Source organism: Eptatretus burgeri, chromosome 6 (genome assembly GCF_056783735.1).
Source record: "Eptatretus burgeri isolate ZD-2024b chromosome 6, Ebu_testis_v1, whole genome shotgun sequence".
Taxonomy (NCBI): Eukaryota; Metazoa; Chordata; class Myxini; order Myxiniformes; family Myxinidae; genus Eptatretus; species Eptatretus burgeri.
This window is the reverse complement of record NC_140966.1, coordinates 85,254,888-85,279,887: the sequence shown is the minus strand read 5'-3', so window position 1 is coordinate 85,279,887 and position 25,000 is coordinate 85,254,888. Positions and strand designations below refer to the sequence as shown.

Genomic DNA, 25,000 nt, shown 5'->3' with positions numbered 1-25,000 from the left:
TCTGCATTGATGTTCATCCACCATCGCAGGTGTTTATGTGTAGCAGTTGAAGATCCTTCATGCAATTTTGGAATCAGTAAGAAATGCAGAGATGACAGCAAGCATTTGGCCAGAGATACCACAGGACTCCAGTTTATGAGCAAGTCCTTGGTGCCATACTTTATGGAAGGCATTAGATATGTCAAGTCAAGAGCAACAATCCTGGCTTCAGCAGTGCAATCCTAAGCTCTGTCAATATGCTCAGTCTTTCAGGATAAACGATCACCAGTAGACCAAAAATGTCTACAGCCACACAGTACATCAGTGAGAAGATTATTTCCTTACAGGTGACGCACAAGTTCGTGATTAACCAAAGATTTAAAGACCTTACGATCATGACGGGAAGTAGACCAATTGGACAATAGTGAGCAGGATCTGCCTTCTCCCCAGAAATTTTGTACATTGGTATAACAGATGGCATTGTCCAACAAACAAGATGGCAATACAGACTTTGACAGACACAGATTTTAATTTTGAAAGAACAGAAGAGATTTCAGGAGAATATCTTCAGGACAATTGCAGGAATTCCATCAAGACCAGTGGCTTTTGAGACATCAAGTCCCTGAATTATCTTTGCCACTTTTGGGTGTAATCATAACAGTAAAAATGTTGGAGTCAGTTGAGGAGGGACAACCAGGTAAAGGATGTCCATGATCATCAATGGTGGAGTTTTCTGCAAAACGATCGGCAAAAAGATTCGTTTTATCAACAGTAGAGGTGAGTACTTCTGAACCATTGAAAATGACAGATTTGGATGACTTATTTTGATTGAGAACACTGTTAGCAATTCTCCAGAAATCTGTAGATCCAAGCTGCTGAGCTGGGATAGAATTACAGACAGACTGCACAGTGGAGCTTGGCATTCTCGAACACTCTTTTACAGTGAATACTTGCTTCCTCTGCTGTCGCAATCAATGCATGCCCCTTGATGGAGTTCTCTCATCCCTTCTTCCTGTCTCTGCTGGAGTTCCTCAAGACAGTGTTGTGGGTCATGTGCTTTTTCTGGTTTTCATCAACAACCTCTGACTCTCTGGAAAATCCTCTTTATCGATTGTTGATGACTCCACCCTCTGCCGTACCATCTCTCATCCCTCAAATCGGCATGCAGCAGCCTCTTCACTCTCTGCAGACCTGGATAAAATCACAAGCTGGTCAAACACTTGAAATATGTCCTTCCATCCTGACAAATCTCACACTCTTACTGTGTCTCTCCGAAAGGACCATCTGGTAAACACCCCCACTTACTTTCTCAACAATTCTTTTGAAGAATTCCTGTCATTAAAGCTGTTGGGCCTCACTATTTGCCAAGATCTTCCTGCAAAAGCTACATTTCCAAGCTGGCCTCCAAAGCCAGTTGCCAACTGGGCATCCTCCATCATGCAAAGTCCTTCCTTGGCACACCTGAGCTCCTGACCACATACAAAGCTTTCGTCTGCAGCCTGATGGAGTACTGCTCTCGCCTCTGGGCTGGTGCTCTCACCTCTCACCTCGCTTGGCTTCATGCTGTAGAAACCAAGGCTTTTCCGATCATTGGTATCTTGCGCAATGAAGCTGAGTCTTTGGGTCTCTCAACCTCTCATTGCAGTCAGGTCGGTAGTCTGTCTCCTCTCCAGCCTTGCCCCCCCCGCCCCTGCTCTCTCTGTGCTCTGTCCCCCCTATATTACCGCAGGGTGCTCAATGTCCACCAGCAAAACTGCCAAAATAACGAATCACTGCTCACCTTCACTCTTTAATTCTTCTTTTTTCCCACCTCTAAAACAAACTACGACACTCTCTTCAATCCCATTCTTCCCTCCAGGTCTTCAAAACAGCATTCACCACCATCCCTTATCTTCCCCCATCCAAAACCACAATCTGTTCTATCCCCATTAATCCACCCCAAACCCACCTCCTTCAAATTCCTTGCTTTCCTTCCTGAAAGTCCCTGTAGTGTCCATCTTGTTTACCCTGTGTACTCTGCCCCATCCCTCTCCCTTCCACCAATCTAATGTCTCTGTTCCCCACTGTTTTGTGCTTCCTTCTCCCACCCCTCTTGTCTCCTGCTCCCTTTGTTACATGTTTTGTATGTTAGCTCTTATATGAGCCTCGACAATGTATACAAAAAAAAAAGATGTTGAGTCTGATGAGAGCCATTATTGTGGTACTTCTTAAAGAAGTGGTTATGATGGGCAATCACAGCAGCACAGGCAGGGGCGAACCAGGGCTGAGAATGAATAGCTCCATGCCAACACAAATCCACTGAGTAACCTCATCAGCAGCTTTTGATGGGATAAGTCAAAGAACTGAGTGAAAGCCATGAATGTGGTATCTTCAAGACATAATCAGTAGTTGTAAAGCACTTGTCCTACCAGATTAAATAAGAGCGGGAATTGCTTTGTAATGCACGTCTCCTACCGATATAATATTTTCTAAGTCCAAAATGGGCATAACTGTAAAAAATTGACGCAACGCCCTGAAAGTCGAACTTGTTCTGTAACTTGTCATAATAAAGCCATGTACCAAGATTGAAGCAGAGACTTCAGAAGTTTGAGATCCACACAGATTGGGACAGGGGAGGAGGAAATGGGAGGTGCAGGATTGGGGGGAGGGGGGGAGACTTTGCAGGGGCAGGGTGAAGGGGAGGCTTTGATGGGGGCAGGTGAAGTGGAAGGTTTGAGTGTGTGGATTGGGGGAGAAGCTTTTTGGGGGGGGGTGGGGTAAGCAGGAAGCATTGAGAGGATGGGGTGAGGAGGGATGCAGAAAGGGGGGATGTGAAGTGGAGGGATGCTGTTTCCAAATTCCCAAATTGGACAAATGGAGATAAAGATCATGGGATTGGACATAAGATTTTTGTTGAAGGCACCAAAAAAGGTGGTGCTGTTGGTGCAGGAGGAGAGTTGGTGGACCAAGCGCTTAGCTGACAGACATTTTTGGAAAATAATCTTTATGAAGAAGAAAAAGAATCCATTGTGGTGAAGAAGAATAAATGGAGTACTTGTCCATCTTGTCCACCCCATGCATCCCCCCTATCCCTCATTCTTCCCCACATCCATTATTTATCCAAATTTCCCTTTATTTTGCCCTTCATTCCTGATGATGATGTGTTTTCCCCCTTTCTTGTACTGTTCCTTTTGTACTGTTATGTCGTGATCTGTTCTGTGTTCTCACTCCTCAAAAAAGGCTCGACTTTGTTTACAAATAATAATAAACAAGACAAGCCGGTAGGCGGCGATGGGTTGCCGAGCATGTAAACTATAAGATATAGAGCAAAATGGATGTCATATTGCGGATAGGGAATCACTTTAAGATTATGCATATCAAATCTCATCGAGTTCCATTGACTGATAACTACACGGTATCCATTTGAATGAAAGTTCCGAAAATGCGGTTTGAAATCGGAAATCCCCAAAGTTCGAGGGAGTGCTGTGGGTGAACAAAGATCTAAATCGAAAATCCAGCTCGATCGTTTGTGCACAATGTATTCCAGATGATTAGTGTAAATTTTCATGACCATCCGACCATAACCCAAGGAGGAGTAGCATTTTGCGCGAAGGCACCTCCAGCTCTCGCATATTATCGATTTTTGCACTAATTGACCTTTGACCCCTGACCTAAGCGAAATCGGTCAATATGTCCTGAGGCAAAGTTGTAGTACTCATTGAGTATCATGAACCTGCAAAGTTTCATTCGTATCGATGCACTCTCCTGGTCGCTCGGGGGCCTTCAATTTTCGCGCATACCCTAATTGTAGGGGGCGCTGGGGGTAAAGTATTCCATATATCACAAAAACCGGAATATATTTGATAGAGCATCACCTGTAGATCATTCGTCCCAAATTTCATAAGCCTACGTGGGATAATGGCTTTCGGAATTGATTTCGCGTGAACTGTACCGATTTTGAAGGTTTTTCGGTTGTTGCTAGGGAACCAAAGTGTCCCTAGCAACCATCACAATTTCCAAAGCACAAGGTCATAAGATGTAACTACCACCCGAGTTTGGTCAAAATCCGCCCACGTCCCTGTATCAAATCAAAATCAAAAAATCCTATGACTTATGCTGATGACAAACGAACAAACATCTAAACAAACAGACAGAATTACTGACAATAAGGGTCACCTATTTCGGTGAACCAAGAATTACTGACAATAAGGGTCACCTATTTCGGCAACCCAAAAAAGAGAAAAAGGTGAGGACACCACTGCAGGAGAGATTCGCAAGTGGTGATTTATTCATTTTTTTTTGTTAAAAAATGAACATGCCATCGAGTTTGAGGTTTGAATCGCAATTTTTCTCACAATGTCTGCATTAAGCTACTATTGATCAAGTTTGTTATCCCCACGGTTTTTGAAAAATAAACGGAGGGATTTTGTAATTGGCTTTGTCTGTCTGTCTGTCTGTCCATCCATCATGCGATCTTCTCCTAAAGGGTTGAGTAGAATTTAACCAAACTTGGCAGTTATGTATGATCACGTGTCACGAATGTGCAAGAGCAATATCAATTTTGGCCCCGTCTCTTGGGGCAGGGTCAAAATGTCAAATACCAAAAAATGCAATTACGGGCACATTTTTAAACATTTTCATTGAAACGTCGGAAATGCAATCCACATTGGGGGGCACATGAAATGCGTAACAAATTTCTTGGTTTTTAACCCCGGGTTCATGCCCCGGGGGTGGGGCCTTGTGGCCACAGCGGTCAAAACGGGGGGGGGGAACCTCTAAATTTGATATTGGGTCATTCCTGGCGGAACTTTTTGCCTGATTTCAACTTTGCTTTTGGTGGGAAGCATGGAGATTTGCGATGATGCGCCATCGATTTGCTCTAGTTTTAATTAATTCCACCTTCACGTGAAGTCTTCTGATTTATTTTTTGGGGAGATGCATGAAAAATGAAAAAGTTTAACAACAACACTTAGTGGACAAATGAGCAGAATCGGTACTTGTGAAGTGGAAATGCTCACAATATGCTCCACTATTATGAGTAGAAAAAAAAATAACCGTTTCAATAGTTAAAGAAATGATAATTTTACATTCTCATAATCAATGCTTCAGGGATGAAGCAAGCAGGTTATAAGTTCAGTTAAATTTTTATGAGTTGATGTTCAGCACAAGTGAGAAATCAACTTTGCACTAACCCCTCCCATTACACAAATGCTCAAGTTTCATTTATTTCAATAAACGTTACCACGTCTCGTCAAGTCGACAGTCATCTTCAGCTTCAACAACGTCTTGAAAGTACTTGTACTTGCAACAAAGCATCTTTTTATGACAAATACATAAATATTAATTTATAAATCATTTAAAGAGAACAAAAACGTTCATTAGATTTGTTCTTTATTTCAAATATTGTCAGATGTCGAGGGCATGTGTTTCTTACCTTTTCCTCTTCAGTTACTCATCTGTTGTTGTCCCTCGACCTTGCTCTCCTTGTCTGTCACTTTTTTTTTTCCACCTCTGAAGTCCCTCCCCCTCTCAGCCTCTCTCCCCTTCTTGTTGTGTGGCTGTCTTCCTGCCCATTTCTTCTTCCTTCTCTACCTCCCCAACTCCTTCCCTTGCATTAACTTATAATTATAAGGCACAGTCAGTGGGATCTGCATAATTTCTGGGCCTGAACTCGCACCTGATGTGCGTGTGGACTCATGAAATAAATAAAAAATTAACCTGCGCTCTGGCTTTTAGCCTGTTTCTCTCTGCCAGGGTTGTCGTTGGTGTGTTTTATCCCTTTTAGTGTTAAAACTTTTGGAATACATTCTTCATTAAATCATGTTGAAAACTTTGCACGTTCAATAATGTACTAGTGAGTGTATACAAGTTGATATGGTGATGCAGGTGGCAAGTGTGGAGGAGAGAGAGTATATATATCTCATATTCTGGCAAAAATATACAGAAGCCAGTCCAGTGAGTGTGAGTTTCTACTCTGGCACGACGTGATGTGTGCTGTCCAAAGCCTTGGGCATATATGTACGCGCCCACGCCCTCCCTGGCATCCAAAGACACGAATCGAAGGAAATCTTTGACGCCAGGGAGGGTCTCATCTCAAGGCTGTGTGGTGTCCAAAAGCCTTCTTTCGTGTCTCATGGAGGCCAAAGCACAGGGGTCGCTGGTCATTTTCCTTCAGGATCTCCACCGGATCTTCACAGCTTGCTGCCTCCGATGTCTGCACATCTTCACTTGTTCAACACTTTAAACTTTCAGAAATACCTCATCGTCTGTTCACTTTTCAATGGGACAACGGCAGTTTAATCAGCACTTTTAAACAGCATTTAGTGTCCAATCATAGAAATCATTTAAAAATCCTGAAAAGCATGAGCATTTGTTCCTTCAGAGATTTCAATTAGATGGCTGCTCACCACCATGCTATTCACCATGACAGGTCAACGAATTCGCCTTTTGGAACATGCAATGCAATCAACAATAAATAAGATGTTATCGGAAGAATATTGAAGACAAATCCAACCTGATGAATTTGTCTTGCGCACAAAGGCTCACCTTTTCCCCCTTAGTAGATCAGTGCAGGTTGCGGAAGACCATTTGGCTTGTTGAACATGATATCGTCCGCACATCTGGAAGAATTTTGTGTAGGTTATGTGGCTGGTCGTGTAATGTAAATGTGCTGCATGTAGTGATGAATCCTGCTGGGGTTTGAATGAAGGTGTTTAATAAAGATCAAATAGGTATTTGTATATTGATCATTGTTGTATACGTTTGGTGATCAACACCGGTGAAGGATGAGCCAGAAATCAGGACTGTGACTGATATCACACCATCCTTCCAAGGACGGTGAGACCAGTCACAGTCATATTTTTTGGCTCACCTGACTGGTGCTGATTTTGGAGGTGTATGATGATAAAACCTCTCATGGTCAATATACTATTTAATATGAGCACATCAGGGTGGGGGAACCGAACTACATGAGGAAAAAGGAATGAAGAGCACGAAATTCAGGAAAAAAAATCATCGGGAGAAGGGGGCCGGGTAAGGGGAGTGCACGAAGCCATGAAGTAGGGAAAGAGATGTGGAGTGGAGAGAGAGGGAGGAGGAGCCATATTTGAAACGTCAGGGAGAGGCGGGGTCAAAAACAATCGTCACATTTGTACACGTCATCAGTCGATTATGAAAGCAGGGAAAAATACATGTCATTACATTATTATTATTATTATTGTTACAACAATAATGAAACACATCTCCCTACATTCCCTGCACTTCATAGCGCAATGAAAACAGTTATTGGAAAAAAAAAATCGGGATGAACGAGGCAGGTTCTAGTCGATCTTAAAAACCCTTCAAATACATCCCCTTCCTGGCTGGGGATATGGGCGGGGCATCCGCCTATACCGGAAGTGGTCCCTGTGCTTGCTCAGCACGTGTGGTAACTCCCGTCGTCCTCGCGCCTGGGCCGTTTGGCAGTGTTTGCATTCATTGGGGGCAATTGTGAAACAAACGAGAGAGCGAAAAGAGGTCCAGACAACTTCACCTGCACCAATGATGCTTTTATTGTGATCTTTAGGTAAATTTCATCTTTTTTTTTTATTACTATTAAATAACATTATTACTAAATAATTAAATAGGCACAGAACAACACTTAAGCAGTTCCCGATTAGTGTCTTGCACAGTTTACTTGAACGTGAATACCAATACCTCACGTTTGTCGGATTTAACACGACATGTGAATGATAGCTTTGCCATGGAGATGATGATCGTTATTTTTCTTGTGGAGCGCTCGCCAAGCGGCTTAAGCACTCAAGCAAGCACTCCATGAGGAACTGTTGATAAGGAACGGCTGGCTTGGTAAGCGCTAGCTAGCTGCTTGTTAAATGAACTCATTCCTGGTGTTCTTGAGTGTAGGTTCAGGACAGTCCTGTGGCGAGGATGACACTGGGTGGTTTGCCTTTGCCATTACAGCCACACTCGGGCCAGGTGGATTAGGAGTTTGTCCAGGGTGCCGCCGTGAACTCGCACACTCTTCGTGAAAGACCGTCAGATCTTTAAGGTCCACCAACTTATGGTCGATGGTCCCCCGAAGGAGGGTGCACGGTGTGACGTGACGGACGACCAGCCCGTGAAGCCCCAGATCTGACGGGTTACAGCTGTGTTGGGATTCAAACTCACGACTCGGACTCGAGAGCTCCAAGGTAAGTGTGCTCACTACCTCTGGACGATCCAGTCACACACGATTACACGTATAGTAGGATGACATTCGTGGACATCGGTTCACTTCGATGAAAAACACACCCCAGACTTGAGGAGGTTCAACACCTTAATATCTCAGGGTGTTACTAATTTCAGTGCATTTAAAGTGAGACGCACACATTCACAATCCTCTGTCTAGAGCGAATGGTAAGCTTTTGGTAAGCTCCAACACGTTGAAAGGGTTAAAAAAAATTTCAATCTGTCTTGTGAAGATTTTGATGATTATGTATAAAGGTGATGTGACATCTCTCCTGGAGTATGCTGTACCAGTCTAGAATGCTTCGAGCTTCACCGAATCTCAGATGAACGAGTTGGAGAGAATTCAGAGAAAAGCCCAAAGAATAATCTTGGGTCTTTGTCAACATTATGATCAGGCCCAGCATGTCTGCAGGGTACAAACTCTGAAGCAAGCAACGCAGACTGGAAATTTGCGAAATAAGCGGTAAAATGAACTCAAGTTCAGACAGTGGTCGCCCAATAATTACAGGTACCAGCACGGGCACTCCTGCCCTCCGGGCCCCGGGCGGGAGTGCCCATTTATGCAAGTGGTGGTATTTCCCCAAAGTGATAGGTTTTCTGGAACACACTGTACATCTGGTGTAAATGATGTTTGGGAAACACTGTAATCATATTTGGTCTTGCTGGACCACACCGTGGAGTTTATGGGATGTGAAGCGCCACGTGATCAATTTTGAAGATTTCATTATTCACCAGCGGATAACCCAGTTCCACCGGGCCGTCGTAAGGGCATTCGTTCCCAATGGAGTGTGGAGTATTTAGGGAGTTTGCAAGGAATGTATTTGACAGCATAATAGTAGGGGCCTGTGGAAAGTGCACCGAATGTAAAATGTGACTTCAAGTTGTCTACCCCTCTTGCCCCCTCCCCACCAGTCTCTCCCAGTGGCAAGTTTTCCAACCCCTCCCCACCTCGAGTCTTCAAACCCACTCTCCAAACTCTGTACCTTATCTGCCCCCCCCACTCCAACTCTGTCTTCTTCAATTCTTCACCCTCCCCTCCGAACCCAACCACAAGTCTGCATGATAGTCACTCACTGTTTAGACTGCTAAGGTTTCTGGATGAAGTAAATTGATGAAAACGTAATTATATGTTGGAAGCAATTGACCGAATAGTTTGTTTATAAATATATATATATATATATATATATATATATATATATATATATATATATATATATATATATATATATATATATATTTACTTCCACTAGGTATGCGATCCAGCAACTCTGAGCCAATACACCACTCTTGTGTGCAACAAAATTAATATAACTCAAAATTGCCTGAATATCGATATTTTTCAGCCCCTCCATGCACTGTCCGCACCCAAAAGCTCTTAAATGAGGTCTCATTCAGCATTCTACATGCTGTGGTTGCAACGTTTACCCCGTTCAGACACAATCGCGCAGCTTGCATTTACATATAGATATATGGATATTGCTGTGGATACGGTTCCTCGGGGTGAACAAAATATTTATTATCACATACTTATTCCTACATTGAGTGTCTAGAATAAGTGGGAAGTCATTAAATGCTGTGATAAATATGTGTAGCTAATTAGTATAGCTAGAGCCTGGTGTTGGCTTTACGGTTAGGGTGGCTGGCTCGGGACCTAAGGGTCCTGAGTTTGAGGCCCTGTGGTGTCGTTGAATTAACACCAGGTGGGGTTAACTCAGCCTGTCATCCTTCTGAGTTCGGCGAAATGAGTACCATTTTTTGGTACCACTGGGATAATATCCATTCGTGGTAACCTGCGTCGATTTAACATTTTATAAACTAATTTTTAGTTTTTTTTTTATGGGATTTTTATTAACATTAACTCATGTAGCAAAAAATGTGAAACCCACCCCTGTGTGTCTAAAATTAGATTACATCACGTTTGGCCTTTATTTCATGTTCTTACCTTTGTTTTGGCTCTTAAATATGCTTTAAGAGGTGTTTGCGAGGCCCCAGACCGGTAGTTGAGGTATGGCATGAAGGTTGTGCTTCAGAACTCCCATTATTCTGAGAATGAGTAGGGTATTCACGTATGTCCGAGTACCCTGGCCAAATTTATTTTATGGCTCAAGTGTAAAACAACCACCATGTTCCTCTGTACTCAGTCGTGACCTTGGGCTTCCCGTTCAGTAACATCTTGAAGATTTCAAAGTCCAGTTTCAAGGTCAACCTCCTTGAGGATTCCGAATGCAACCAGTGTACTGTACTTCAAAGCTGCATCAGTGATGACTTTGTGGTCATTCTTTCGATTTGTTAATTATATTCTTAATTTTTGGCGGTCTAACGAAAAAGTCATGCCATCCATCTCAATAGCCACGATCTTTTCTACATCCATTGCCCCTACCCACAAACCAACCCTCTGCAGGTTGCTCTGTCCCACTGCACTCTCTGTTCTTTTCCTGTTCGTTAATTCCCTTGCTTATTGTATTTCCGCATCCTCAGTACATTGACTTTTTGCCCTTCATCGCATCCATGTAGGTGAAACTATTAACAGGGATGGAAGTAAAGTGATCGTTTCCTTTTCCAGGTAAGCTCAGAAGTTGTCTACCCACCTGCTTTTGAAGTGTCTAGTCGATTCCTCATCCTACTATATACTTTTATCTTCGAGTGCTTCCCAGGCTGAATGTTGCATCAAAGCACACCATTCATTAGAGAGAATATGCGGCTGACTGTTTTGTTTCATAACACTCACTTGTGTGCCTGCCATAGTACCTTTCAAAAAGAGTCGGCAATTGTGTGCCCACACCTTTGCCAAATGCTATTTCCAACACTGCCTCCCCCCATCAACCTGTGAGCAGAATGATGCTTCATTCGATCATGATGAAACCAGCAGATGAACCCCAATTTCATGCTGGTCAAATATGCATTTGATCTAAATAAAGATATCTTTGACCCACTTCCCCTACCCTCTACCCCCCCCATTCCTGTTTGACATTAAATGAATTTTAACTAAAACGTAAGCATCCATAGATATTTGTTTTTTGCAAAAATTCCAGCTGTCCCCTCCCCACCAATGCTCTCTTGTCTGTAGCCATGCGTTGTGTCCTGGCTTTGGACATCGGAAGTTCCAGTGTGCGAGCAGCGATCGTATCCTCATCCGGTGCACTGCTGGCACGTTCTGAATGTGCACTATCCATCTGGGCACCTTCCCCAGGCCATTACGAACAGAGCTCTAGCCAGCTGTGGGCTGCTTCTTGTATTGCTGCCACGGTGAGGTTTGCTCAAGGGGTGCTTTGCTTATTAGGACTTTACACTTCTCACCATCATAAGAAAGTGTAAAGTTCGAAAGGTTGGTTATGATGAGCTTTTCCTTTGTATTTATTAACTTCATATTCCCTTTTTTTGGCAGTGTGTCGGGCAGTGTGGTCACACTAAATAAACATCAGCTGCTCTAATCTGCGAGTCTCGGTGGTATAAAAATACAAGTACAGTCCAGTAGTAGTTTTTAGTTTGCTCTTTTAAAAGGAACAAATGCATGGTGATGGTGATGGTGGTGGTGGTGGTGGTGGTGGTGGTCCGATGAGTCAATAAAGGTTGGTGCGGTTCCATAGAGCTATTTTATGGGAAATTTGACGCAGTGGTGTCCATCTTCTCTCTGGGTCAGATTTATGAACAGCGATGGGAATCAAATGCAGTGTCAGTGATTACAATGCAACAGGGCTTTAATCACTCCACCACCAAGCCACTCAGCAAAGTTTCCATAAAGATCAGTCAGTTGTTCATTTTACGATACCTGTGTACTTCATTCTTCCAGAATGATTTTTTGTTTCTGTTCGGTAAGGGGAACTTGAGGATGCTGCCTTTTCATACGTAGCATTTTGGTGCCCATCCATTGTTGCCCTGAAGGCATTAAGAGCCAATCACAGTTTGAACTTGCGTCACAGAAAGGCAGTATTGGCTATGGCAGGCAGATTATCCTCTACTTGACCTCCCAGACTCGCTCAGTTTCTTGAAGTGACGATTCCAAAGCCAATTGCTGGCTTCAGCTGGATTTGAACCCACAGCCTCAATATTGCCAGTCCAGAGTCCTCGCCACGAAGGCGCAATTTTTTTTTTTTTTTTTTTTTTACAAGATTGAGGCACAGGGAAGAGCAAGTTGATGCACAGGCAACAGTTGGATACGATTAGCCACGGAAGGAATGAACAGGAAAAGGGAAGAGGAGGGGATGAAATGCAATAACCTGCAATTAAAATGGCTGGGTTAGGTTGGATTAATGGGGATGGATTGTGGGTAAGAATGTGGATGACAAGAGATGGTGGTGCCCTTGAAGCCCTGGAGGGAAGAGTGGGATTGTAAAGCCTCATGAAGGCCGTTCCACAAATGGTAAAAAAAAAAGGGGAACAAAACAGTTGTGGTGAACAGTAAGCTTGGATTTTGTAAGTTTAACCAGGAGGGCATTATTGGAAGAACTCTTGTCCTGAAAGAGCAGGTGAGGGCCAGAGCAAAGGGATCGGAGGAGAGGTGGTTCAAAAATAGAGATGCCACTGACCTGCCTGCCTCAAGAAAGCAACAGGCCTTATGCAAGGGCCTCTTCACAGGAAATTACAATAATGATGAGAGATTCCACAGAAATTTCCCATTCCTTCAGCCTCTGCCTGTTTGTCATGTGTATAGTTTTTGGTTTCTTGTGTTAGTGATCACAACTCTCCAGTTGGTGGTGCTTTGGAAAGTCATCTTTTGATGCAATCAGCCCTTTTTAATAAACCCAGGCTGAAACCTTCCTTGCTCGGTTGCATTGCAAACATAGATTTTGGAAGGAATGGCCAGATTACCACCTGCGTGTCACTCCAAATACAATGGACAGACCTGTAATACGTCATCAGGATGTATTTGCGTTCCTCTCCAGCCAAAGTTGAAAACAGAAATATTTGCCAAAACTTTGTCCAACGGGACTCTCCTTTAAACGGTTAAGAGTCAGGAATCATAGCGTTGAGTTTGTGTGTGGCTGCAGATTGATGTTCCAACACCCATTTATTTCGCATGACAGTTGTAGTCACCTAAAGAGGCATATGTGCATTGGATGTGAATGGCTATTGTAAATAAATGTGAATAGGTTCCCTATTAAGTTAGAAAAAGCATTAAAAATAACAAGTGATGGCCAAGTAAGTCCAGTAATTGCAAGCACTAGTGGGCACTCCATCTCTCTGGGCGGGAGTACCCTCCTCGGCCCACCTGTGGTGGGCAATGTACTGCGGCTGCGTGGAATTACCCTCCATGGTCCACTTTCGGTGGGCAATGTGCTTCGGCTGTGAAAATGCACTTTATAATTGTTATAATTTCCTTTGCCACTGAAGGTGAAGGAGGTTATGTTTTCACCCCTTTCTATCTGTCTGTTTGTTTGTCTGCCTGTGTGCAGTTTATCTCAAAAAGTTGTGGAGATTCGGATGAAACTTGGTGGACAGGTTGGGTGTACCGATCGTGTACAGCCTTTTGGCTGCTAGTTGCATCATTGGTTAGGAGCGCGGCTATGCCGCTAATGCAGTGCTCCGATTATGAGTACACTGGTGCTCATTTTCCCAACCTCGGAAGGATGACAGGCTGAGTAAACCCGCTGGTGTTAATTCAGCAGCCGACAGGGCTCGAACTCAGGACCCTAGGATCCCAAACCACCACCCTTACCACTAAGTCAACAGCGGGATTTTAGGTTGGGTGTGCGACAAGGCCGAATTGATTTGATTTTGGTGAAGATCCAGATCCAGATCTGGATACGAGAATTATTTAATTTTTATGGTGTTTCTTCACCATTGAGAGATAGGGCCAAAAAACTAAATATAGCATGCTATTTCAAAAATGTGTTGGGCCCGATATGTTCTCGTGGATCAGGCATTGTGGGGCGGAGGAATGTGCTCTACCGAGTGTCCTTCTAGTTTTTAAAGGACATTTTATGGAATTTTTTTTTTCCCAAATTATAAAAGGTAAGCTGACTTTTGCTTTTGAGGTGGCATTTGCCCCTCCACCCCACACCTCCACCTCTGACCCTCCACCACCTCTTATACACTTGTGCCTGCACACACACATGAGGAGAGTTTGTTTCCTGGCTTGGCTTGTGCTTAATACAGTGCCTTCAGGAAGTATTCAAACCCCTTGACTTTTTCACATTTTGTTGTGTTCTCGCCTGGATTTAAAATGGATTGTGAAAAAGTCAAGGGGTGTGAATTTAAAATGTATATATATATATATATATATATATATATATATATATATATATATATATATATATATATATATATATATAAACAGTATATCTAGTGCCTGTAGAAAGTCCACACCCCCTTTCAAAATTTTCACCTTTTGTTGCCTTTCGCCTGGAATTAAGTTGTACTAAATCAGACTTTTTTCACCTTTATTTACACATCCTAACCCACAACTTCCAAGTTAAAAATAAATTCTACAAATTTTAGAAAATTAATTAAAAATACAAAACTAGAATATCTTGATTGGATAAATGTCCACCTCCCTTATAATAGCAATTATAAATTCGCTCAAGTGTAACCATTCACCTTTAAAATTACACACCAAGTTAATTGGCCTCCACCTGTGTTAAACTGTAGTGATTCTGATTATTTCAGAATATAATCAGCTGTTCCTGTAGGTTTCCTCTGCTGGGTAGTGCATGCGTTCAAAAGACCTCCGAGATGAAGTTGTGGAAAGGCAGAGATCAGGGAATGGGAATAAAACCTTGAATATCCCTTGGAGCACAGTCAAGACAATCATTAAGGAGTGGAAGATGTATGGTACCACCAAGATCCTGCCTAGATCAGGCGGTCCCTCCAAACTGGATGACCAAGCAAGGAGGAGACTGATTGGAGAGGCCACAAAGAGGCCAATGGCAACTTTGAAAGAGCTACATGCCTTTATGGCAAAGATTGCTGCTAACTGTGTGCATGTGACAACAATATCCCAAGCACTCCACAATTCTGGCCTGTGCAGTAAGGTGTCAAGAAGGAAGCCCTTACTCAAAAATGCCCACCTTGAGTCCCGTTTGAGGTATGCAAAAAACCTCTCGGGAGAGTCTGAATCCATGTGGCAAAAAGTGTTGTGGTCTGACAAAACCAAGATGGACCTTTTTTGGCCAAAATGCAAAACGTTATGTTTGGCGCAAACCCAACTCATCATATCACCCAAAGAACACCATCCCTACTGTGAAGCATGGTGGTGGCAGCATCATGTTATGGGCATGTTTCTCAACAGGAACTGGGGCACTTGTCAGGATAGAAGGGGAAATGGACGGGGCAAGAAACAAAAATCCTGGAGGAAAACCTGCTGCCCTCTGCAAGAAAGCTTTAAATGGGATGGAAGTTCACCTTTCAACATGATAATGACCTGGAGAACAGCCAAAGTGACACTAGAGTGGCCAAGGAACAAAAAGGTAAATGTCCTTGAGTGGCCCAGTCAGAGCCCTAACCTAAATCCAATCGAAAATCTGTGGCATGACTTGAAGATTGCTGTCCATTAATACTTCCCACGCAACTTGACTGAGCTTGAACAGTTTTGTTCAGAAGAATGGGAAAATATTGCCTAATCAAGGTGTGCAAAGTTGGTAGAGACCTATCCCAACAAACTCACTGCTGTAATTGCTGTCAAAGGTGCTTCCACCAAGTATTAACTCAGGGGGTGGACACTTATCCAAGCAAAATATTGTAGTTTTGCATTTTTCATCATTTTTTTTGAAATTTGTAGAATTTGTTTGCACTTTGAAGATGTGGGTTACGATGTGTAAATAAAGGTGGAAAAAGTCTGATTTAATGCAATTTAATTCCAGGCTATAAGGCAACAAAAGATGAAAATTTTGAAAGGGGGTGTAGACTTTCTATTGGCATTGTGTACATGCACTAGAAGCATCCACTCCCTGAGGGAGCGACCAGGTTGCTTATGTTGTTATCCTAATTCAAACGTGTAATTAAAAATACCTCTTCAAAATACCTCTTGCTGCATAATTCAAAACACTTAACTGCACTGTAAAACATGGGGACAGGAATACTGGGCTGTGATGGGAGTGGACTTGGTAATCCATCTCTATACCAAGTCCTCTTCCACCTGGAGTGGCGCAACACGATACACATTTACAGAGAGAACTTGCATCGCCCCCCCCCCCTTCCCAAGACCACCAGCAAAGATAAAAACATCCCAATGCACTAATTGAAGTCATGCTGATCCTACACTACATGGCCTAAAGTATGCGGACACCCCATCTAATGAGTGAATTCAGCTATTTCAGCCACACCCATTGCTGATAGGTGTATAATAATCAAACACACAGCCATGCCATCTAAGTTTGCCAAGACAAACATTGGCAGGAGAATGGGCCGTACTGAAGAGCTCAATTACTTTCAACGTGGCACCATCATGGGATGCCACCTTTCCAACAAGTCAGTTCGTCAAATTTCTGCCCTGCTGGAGCTTCCCCGGTCAACTGTAAGTGCTGTTATTGTGAAGTGGAATCGTCGAGAAACAACAACAGCTCAGCCGCAAAGTGGTAGGCCACACAAGCTCACAGAACAGGATCGCCGAGTGCTGAAGCGCATAGCGTGGAAAAATCGTCTGTCGGCGGTTGCAACACTCACGACCGAGTTCCAAACTAACTCTGGAAGCAACGTCAGCACAAGAACTTCATCGAGAGCTTCATGAAATGGGTTTCCATGGCCGAGCAGCCGCACACAAGCCTAAGATCACCATGCGCAATGCCAAGCATTGGCTGGACTGGTGTAAAGCTCATCGCCATTGAACTCTGTTGCAGTGGAAATGCGTTCTCTGGAGTGATGAATCATGCTTCACCATCCAGCAGTCCGACGGACAAATCTTGCTTTGGCAGATGCCAGGAGAACGCTACTTGCCCAAATGCATCGTGCCAACTGTAACGTTTGGTGAAGGAGGAATAATGGTCTGGAGCTGTTTTTCATGGTTCGGGCTAGGACCCTTCATTTCAGTGAAGGGAAATCTTTACGCTACAGTATACAATGACATTCCAGATGATTCTGTGCTTCCAACATTGTGGCAACAGTTTGGGGAAGGCCCTTTCCTGTTTCAGCATGACAAATCCCCCATGCACAAAGCAAGGTCCATACAGAAATGGTTTGTCGAGATCGGTGTGGAAGAACTTGACTGGCCTGCATAGAGCCCTGACCTCAACCCCATCAAACACATTTGGGATGAATTGGAACGCCAACTGTGAGCCAGACCTCATCGCCCAACATCAGTGCCCGATCTCACCAATGCTCTTGTGGCTGAATGGAAGCAAATCCCCACAGCAATGTTCCAACATCTAGTCGAAGGCCTTCCCAGAAGAGTGGAGGCTGTTCTTGCAGCAAAGAGGGGACCAACTCCATATTAATACCCATGATTTGGTAATGAGATTTTGGACGAGTAGGTGTCCACATACTTTTGGTCATGTGGTGTATGTAGCAACTCTGGATATAATCGGCCCAGAACTGTAGGAGGAGTAGCGCGACAAACACATGAGCACACACAGAAATGGACACAAACAAACACACACCAACAAACACACACAGGTCCGTGAATTATAGTGAGGTTATATATAGCCTCATATGCATCTGCTCCATTGTAGACAAGATATATTGCCTAATTTGTGATTTAGGTCACTCATTCTCAGACCTACCTTAATCTATGTACGTCGCCGACGATCTCCAGTGCATTCTGAAATGCCTGAGCCATTATAATATTATTTGCCCTTTTTCACTCACTTTTCTTGGCCTCGTCAGGCAAGTAATAGCTCTATTTATTGGGGATGGCTTGGTAAAGTTCACTTCAAGGTTGAGGTTGATATTTTTGTGATGACATAATATGCTATTTCAGTATTTATTTACATTTTATCAATTCCAAAGTGGGTGGGAGGAAGGGGTCTAAGGGGGAAGAAGGGTGTGGGGCGGGGGAGGTTGAAGGGATGACTCCGTCAAGAAGTGTTTTGTTTTTTTTGCAACAGGACGTTATGCAAAATGTGGCGTTGGAAGATGTTTGCGGAGTTGCGTTTGATGGCACTTGTTCCCTCGTCGTGCTGGATGACGAGTTTCAACCACTTCCAGTGAATGATGCCGGTGAGGATGGCTACTGTTTTTTCACGACTCTGCAATATTCTTGCATTATTTCTCCGGTGGCCATTTTTGCAAAGTTCTTTCATTTTGCCATTCAAATGGTTCAATTGCAATTGAAAATGAATATTTGTGTTGCTTCCTACCTTTAATATAGCACTACAGCAATACCTCGCTTGATGCTGCTCCGTACAATGCTAATTCGTTTTACAAGGCCCAGTCACACCTTGACGTTTTAGCCAGCTTATGCCGTTTTTTGAAAAATTTGTCTAAAACGCTGGCACATGTCGAATACGTTATGGGTAAGTTTTGGAAACATTGAGAGCACGCTGAAAAACACTGCCATACGTCGTAGTACGTTGACTTTCATCGTTGTACTTTGCGGTTGTCCTCAAATTTTAGCATGCTTGAAATGTTACGACTTATGCCAGCGTATGACTCACAAGTTCCGCTATGCTGGCCATAAGTTGTAGGCACGTTATGCGATCGTTGACACACGTCAACACGTGTTAATTGTAAGTTAATCATAAGTCGAAACACGTCGAGGTAATGTATAGCGTACCCGAAACTTATTTCTAACCTATGAGTAACGTGTTGTAGGCACGTTGCGCGATTGTTGACACACGTCGACACACGTTACTTGTAAGGTACTCATAAGTCGAAACACGTCAATGTAATGGTTAGCGTCAGTGTTCCAGACTCCCTGTTTTTTATTTGTTTTTTTTTGTTTTGTTTTTTTCTTGGGTATGACGGTGATGTTGACACTTCGATTTCTAGTGCGATTATGATTTAAATCATTGAGCGGCAGCCTATTAATTATATTATATTATAACCGCAGTAGAAATCGAAGTGTCAACATCACCGTCATACCGAAGGAAAAAAACAAACAAAAACAACAGCGAGTCTGGAACACTGATGCTAACCATTACATTGACGTGTTTCGACTTATCAGTAACTTTCAAGTAACTTTTGCCGACGTGTGCCAACGATCACATATCATGCGTACAACTTATTCCCATCACATGCGGAACGTGTGAGGCATACGGCAAGTACGTGGTAAAATTTTTAACACGTTTAAAAGTACAAGACGTACTCCACTTATTACGATGCATGATAGCGTACTTTAGCGTTCTATTCACGTACACCAAACTTACCCATACCGTATTCGACGTGTGCCAGCGTTTTAGACGCATTTTTCAGAGGTCGGCATACGCTGGCAAAATCGCCAAGGTGTGATTGCAATGTTGACACTTCCATTTCTCCGGCGGTTATGATTTGAATCATTGTGCGGCAGCCTTTTAATAGGCTACGCCACGTGATCGTCGGCGATACATGCAGCGTGCTATGCATAAGTTAGACTATCATTGGGCATAGGTTGTGAACGCCGACAACAGGCTAAGCATTCGTTGGTATGAGTTATCTATAAGACAATGAAACGTTCTGTGTCCGTTCTTAATATGTTATGCATACGACCAACTCGTTATGAATACGTCCGAATCTTTAAAAAAAAAAACATGAAAAGTTCAGCGTAAGCCAACGTTTAACATCCATTTTGATACGTTGTCATTGCTGGCTAAAACGTCAAGGTGTGACTGGGCCTATAGCTCTTTGTCCTGGAGAAAAGTTTCACTAAAAAATAAAATAAAATGATGAAAATCTATAACACGCATTGCTCACTGAGTAAACGCACCCGCCAACATTGATTGTTTGTATTGTATGCACATGCTCTGAGCAAGTCAACGCTGTTTACTCCATCTTCATTTTGCAGCAGGATGAGCCTCCTCCCACCTCGTCTCCCACTGCTGCCATATCGGAGCAGATCAGTAGGAGCAGAGTATGAGTGATGGCAATTATTATTTTTTATAGATATTTGGACACATTTTATGTTTCTGGGAATACTTCCTGATGTTATAATAAAAATTATTATTTTTGTTTGTAGAATCATATTGTTACAGTTGTGGGGGTAGATGGAGGAATTTAATGGGAAAGTTAGGATTGAATAGAGTTGTTTGGTCCGTGGACGTGTTGGAGACATCTCAATGTAATTAAGTAGGGAAACTGTGAGCTTAAGTGTTACGTGTCACCACACGGAGGGTGTTGCGATGTCAATTAGATAGGGATTAACGATAAGTTCCCTCAATATGTGATTGCCTCCCCTGTAACCTATTCCTACATTTTTGCATTTAAAAGTGAGCCAAACGTGCCGAGCAGGCAGAGCCCCGCCTCCAAGGATGACGGCGGGCGAAGTCACACCCCCGAGGCTGATGATTGATGGGTGTGACGTCAGAAGCGAGGCAGGCATGTCGACCAGGCAGAGAGGTCCCGCCTTCCTGGGTTTCGGGCAAGCAAACCACGCCCTGGAGTTAGAACAGTTGTTTGGTGACGTCAGACAGTTTGGAGGAGGAACGCACGTGGTCAAGAGAGAACGTAGCTAGGAGATGGCCTGTAAAAACAGGGCTTTACGGCTGGCTTCCTTTCGACACATGAAGAAGACAGCACGATTCTCGTATTCGTGCTGAGGCGAATTGGCTCACTTGGTGAAACAAGACACTGGTCATTGACTCTTGGTTGGGTCATGAGAGACGGACCCGAAGCCTTCTGTATGTCGGTGAGGACGATCGACGCACAACGAAGCTGCACGGGAACTCTGAGCCTTGGTGTTGAATACCACTCACAAATTGCCCGACGTACATTTGTCCCGCTGCGAGAGAGCGACTTGGCGCCATTTTGCGCGCATCCACACGTGCAAATAGAAGTGCCTTGATTCCACGTTCCATAACAACCATCTCTGGACCAAGCTAAGTGCCAGAATATAGGAATGATTTGCTTTTATTTTATTTCCCCTTGTCTGTATTTAAGTCTGTGTGGAGAGGCGCCTCGACTTCAGACTTTAGTTTATCTCACGATTATTATTATATCTGAATTATTGTCCTTTGTAAATATTTGTCTATTTACATTAAATTCTGTGGTTATTTTAAGTTGCTGTGTCTGTGTATTTGTCGTGGGGTTCGAGTATAACCCCCCCCCCCGTACTGTGCTTCCCCATGCCCCCGTCACTTCGCTATTGCGCTCCAACCCTCCCGCATGCGTTATGATCTCCGAGGATCAATGTGTCTGCCTACTAATATGGTAAAACTGCTCAACCATCCGGGTTGGTGGTGTTAACCGCCTATCACCACAATTTGGGTCTGGGGGATTAACCTGGACTGCCAGTGCCACAACAATATGTTTACTATATGTATTATTATTATTATTATTAACGCTATTACTGATAATCCAATGATGCCCTCATATACTGCTCATGCACAAGAAATAACGTTGTCAGGAATGCATCTCCATGTAAACATTGATATAATGACCCTTTTCAGCACATTTTCAATTCATGCTCTCTTCTCCAGGAATGTGTCCTGAGTACTAAGTGAGGTAGTGTACTGTATTGTCTCTGTGTGTGTTGAGGTAAACAGGGATTTCAATCCACCGTATAAGTGATGCCTCCACAATTCAGGTATAAAGGACAGAAATGTGCTGATGTGGATGGATCATCGAGCGGGAGATCAAGCGAAGAGGTGCCGAGGGGGTTTGAGCACCAAAGAGATTGCAACTGAAGAGATGGAGATTCAGGCTGAGAACATTGCAAAGAAAAGGATGTCTCTTGAGATGCACCCACCTCGACTTATGTGGTTGAAGGAGGTAGGTGCTGGTTTAGTGATGAGATAGTTAATTCTGAAGTGATGGTGAAGAGGCATTTACAAGTGTGGTGATTAAAAGTGCAGATGCAAGAAAACCTGTGTGAGGAGAGTTGACTTCAGAGCAATGAACATATGGCAATCTCATAACTTCTTCATCAAAGACACCCGCTTTCCTTGCCCTTCAATGATCAGACTAGACCCCCTAATAAACTAGAACGGCACTCAGTGGAGTGCATAGTCTCGCCTTGCACTCATTCTGAACAAAAATACCATCATTAACTGAACACACTACTATTATGGCCCATATACACATTTCATTCATGCATTCTATTATGCCACATGCAGTATTATTCATAGCTTTATTGATTATTGATTGATTATTGGGATATTTAATGACCACTTTTGTGCACATGAAGGCTAAATTGTGTCAATGGAGGTAAATATGAAAAAAAAATCAAACTATTCTACCGGTCAAAAGTTTTAGAACACCCCCATTTTTCCAGTTTTGACTGAAATTTAAGCAGTTGAATGTTTCAAAGTACTCTGAAATTAAAGCACAGAACAAATAAACAATTGCAGATTAAAAAGGCCATCATGGAATCGTTTTGTTGAACAAAATTTAATCTAAATTTTTGACTCATCAAAGTAGCCACCTTTTGCAGATATAACAGCCGAACATACTCGTGGCATTCTTTCTGCAGTGGAAATTAAATATTGTTTGGAAAGTTCTTCCCAACACTGTTGCAGAAGTTCCCACAAATGTGTTGCACTTGTAGGTTGCTTTGCTTTTACCCTTCTGTCCAGTTCATCCCAAACTAGCTCGATGGGGTTCAAGTCTGGAGACTGTGCTGGCCATTCCATGACTTTAAGCCTGCCGTCTTTTTCTTTTCTTCTCAGGTAGTTCTGCCATAGCCTGGAGGTATGTTTTGGGTCATTATGTTGCTGTAGGATGAACCCCTGACCAACTAGGCGTAGACCAGAGGGTATTGTATGGCGCTGCAAAATGCTGTGGTAGCCCTTTTGGTTCAGGGTGCCAGTCACTCTGTGCAAGTTGCTGACTCTGGATCCAGCAAAAGAGCCCCAGATCATCACGCTTCCTACTCCATGTTTGACAGTTGGTGTCAGCCACTGAGGAACCATCCTTTCGCCTACTTGACGGCGTACAAAAACCCTGTGTGATGAACCGAAGATTTCAAATTTTGATTCATCGGTCCAGAAGACCTTCTTCCAGTTTTCAGTAGTCCACTGGCGGTGCTTCACGGCCCAGGCAAGCCTCTTTTTCTTATTTTGCCATCTTAGCAATGGCTTTCTTACTGCCACTCGACCTGTCAAACTTACAGCTTGAAGTCTTCTCTTCACAGTTGAAACTGAGACTTCCTTACTTCGACCAGTGTTAAGCTGTGCTTGAAGCTGCTGTCCTATGAGCCGCCTATCACGCAAGCTGTTGATTCAGAAACTTGTCTTCTGATTGTGTTGTGGCTTTGGGTCTGCCAGACCTCTTCCTGTCAGAGTTTCCTCCAGTTTCCAAGTGCCTTTTGATGGTGTAGGAAACTGTACTCACTGACACCTTGGCTTTTTTGCAATTTCTCGAAAGGAAAGATCTACACTTTTAAGGGTTATAATGGTCTGTCTGTCTTCCTTTGTTAATTGTCTTTTTCTCGCCATTAAGATAACAATATACTACTTCCTGCAGTGCAATGTTGTCCAAATAATGCTTCAGATGGTGTAGCAACACAGTCTGTTCCAACACTGCTTTTCTACAGACAAAGGGTTTGTAACTAATCAACAAAAGTTGGGACACCTGTCGGAATTATTTGCATCAACTTTCAAGGCTTAATTTACTTCAATTGCTGCAGAACAGCTGCAGTTGCTAACCCATTACTTGTTCCTTGAAAAGGGCCTTTTTAACAACTCTGAAATTTACATTATTTTTCAGTTTTTGGTAACCTCAACTTTTTTTAACCTCTGGCAGTTTACCGTTTAGCTTTGTACCATTTCAGGTTATTCACTGGACTTGAACTGCTTAAATTTCAGTAAAAACTGAAAAATTGGGGTGTTCTAAAACTTTTGACCACTAGAGTATAGAGTATATTCCCCACAGGTAGTCGATCATATGTGCAAAGTTTCACATCAATCTGTTGTGGTTCTGAAGAAGAAGATTTTAAACGTTTTCATTTTCAATCCAAGATGGCCACCAGACCTTGTGACTGATGATGTCATAAATTTAATTTTTCACTCACATCGGGTCGTAGATCAGATCTATGAAGTTTCAGATTTTTCTGATAAGGATTTCAATTAAACCAATTATGGCTGGAATACCGCTTCACTGATGACATCATTATTATCACCCTATATACCCCAAGGAGAATTGATGACATGCTGTTTCAATAATTTTCATTGAGCAGTTTCAGAGACCATGTCCAAATTTTTCCAGTAATCCAATATGACTGCCATACCATGTGACCTATGATGTCAGAGTTATCAATAAAATAGTCTCCATGGGGAATCCCTCCTGTGTTTAAAGTTTCACTTCGATTGGATGAGCAGTTGCAGAGGAAAATGCAATAGTTTGGCAAGACTAATAGAGCAAAGGTGGTTTGAATGTGGAGGCATCGAACACTATTCATATCGTCGACCGAGAATTAACAGGGTCTATCTGACATTTCATTCAAATTTAGAAGTCCATGTAGAAGGGCAACAGAGGAAACTAAGTAACATTATTTTATGTAACCTTTATATGTACCTGTTATGTAGCACACGATATGAAAATAAAATGTTATGAGATAGCGGCAATTCCACTTTGAATTTTTGATTTCATTTTTCTCAAACTTTAAAAAAGTGTAGTTGGACCCTGTTAATTCTTGGTCGACGAGTTGTTAAGTATGATCAGCAGAATAATAACCTTACATTTCATAATTTCAAGGTTTACATCACTCGGCCACCACCCCAACTTGACACCACATATAAGTCTAGCTTAATCACTCCATTATCTTCATTCATCTCACGTCATCATTATTATAACCTTGGTCAGTGTACGTCTCCTC

At 42.9% G+C, this 25,000-nt stretch overlaps 2 protein-coding genes across 15 annotated transcripts in view; one reads left to right on the top strand and one right to left on the bottom strand.

The window, feature by feature from the left end:
- Positions 1-7,044, bottom strand: part of PODN (podocan) — an 81,235-nt gene extending 74,191 nt beyond the window's left edge. For 5 of the 10 annotated variants that reach the window (XM_085886011.1, XM_085886008.1, XM_085886009.1 and 2 more), the window contains exons 1-2: positions 6,505-6,823; positions 5,393-6,231 (exon numbers count right to left, since the gene is read on the bottom strand). Coding sequence is in view for 2 of the 10 variants with exons in the window: in XM_085886007.1 (XP_085742133.1) it covers positions 6,505-6,578 (74 nt within the window). In the remaining 8 variants the exon portion in view is untranslated. The other 5 variants (XM_085886006.1, XM_085886005.1, XM_085886007.1 and 2 more) reach the window with 4 other exon arrangements.
- Positions 7,045-7,336: 292 nt separating this feature from the next.
- Positions 7,337-25,000, top strand: part of FGGY (FGGY carbohydrate kinase domain containing) — a 65,420-nt gene continuing 47,756 nt past the window's right edge. The window contains exons 1-6 of one of the 5 annotated variants that reach the window (XM_085885998.1): positions 7,337-7,522; positions 7,918-8,147; positions 10,699-10,747; positions 11,252-11,430; positions 18,162-18,273; positions 21,773-21,957. In XM_085885998.1, the coding sequence (XP_085742124.1) occupies positions 11,254-11,430; positions 18,162-18,273; positions 21,773-21,957 (474 nt within the window). In that variant the 5' untranslated portion in view covers positions 7,337-7,522; positions 7,918-8,147; positions 10,699-10,747; positions 11,252-11,253. Of the gene's footprint in view, positions 7,523-7,917; positions 8,148-10,698; positions 10,748-11,251; positions 11,431-14,047; positions 14,137-18,161; positions 18,274-21,772; positions 21,958-25,000 lie in introns of those variants that run through there. The other 4 variants (XR_015059402.1, XM_085885997.1, XM_085885999.1 and 1 more) reach the window with 4 other exon arrangements.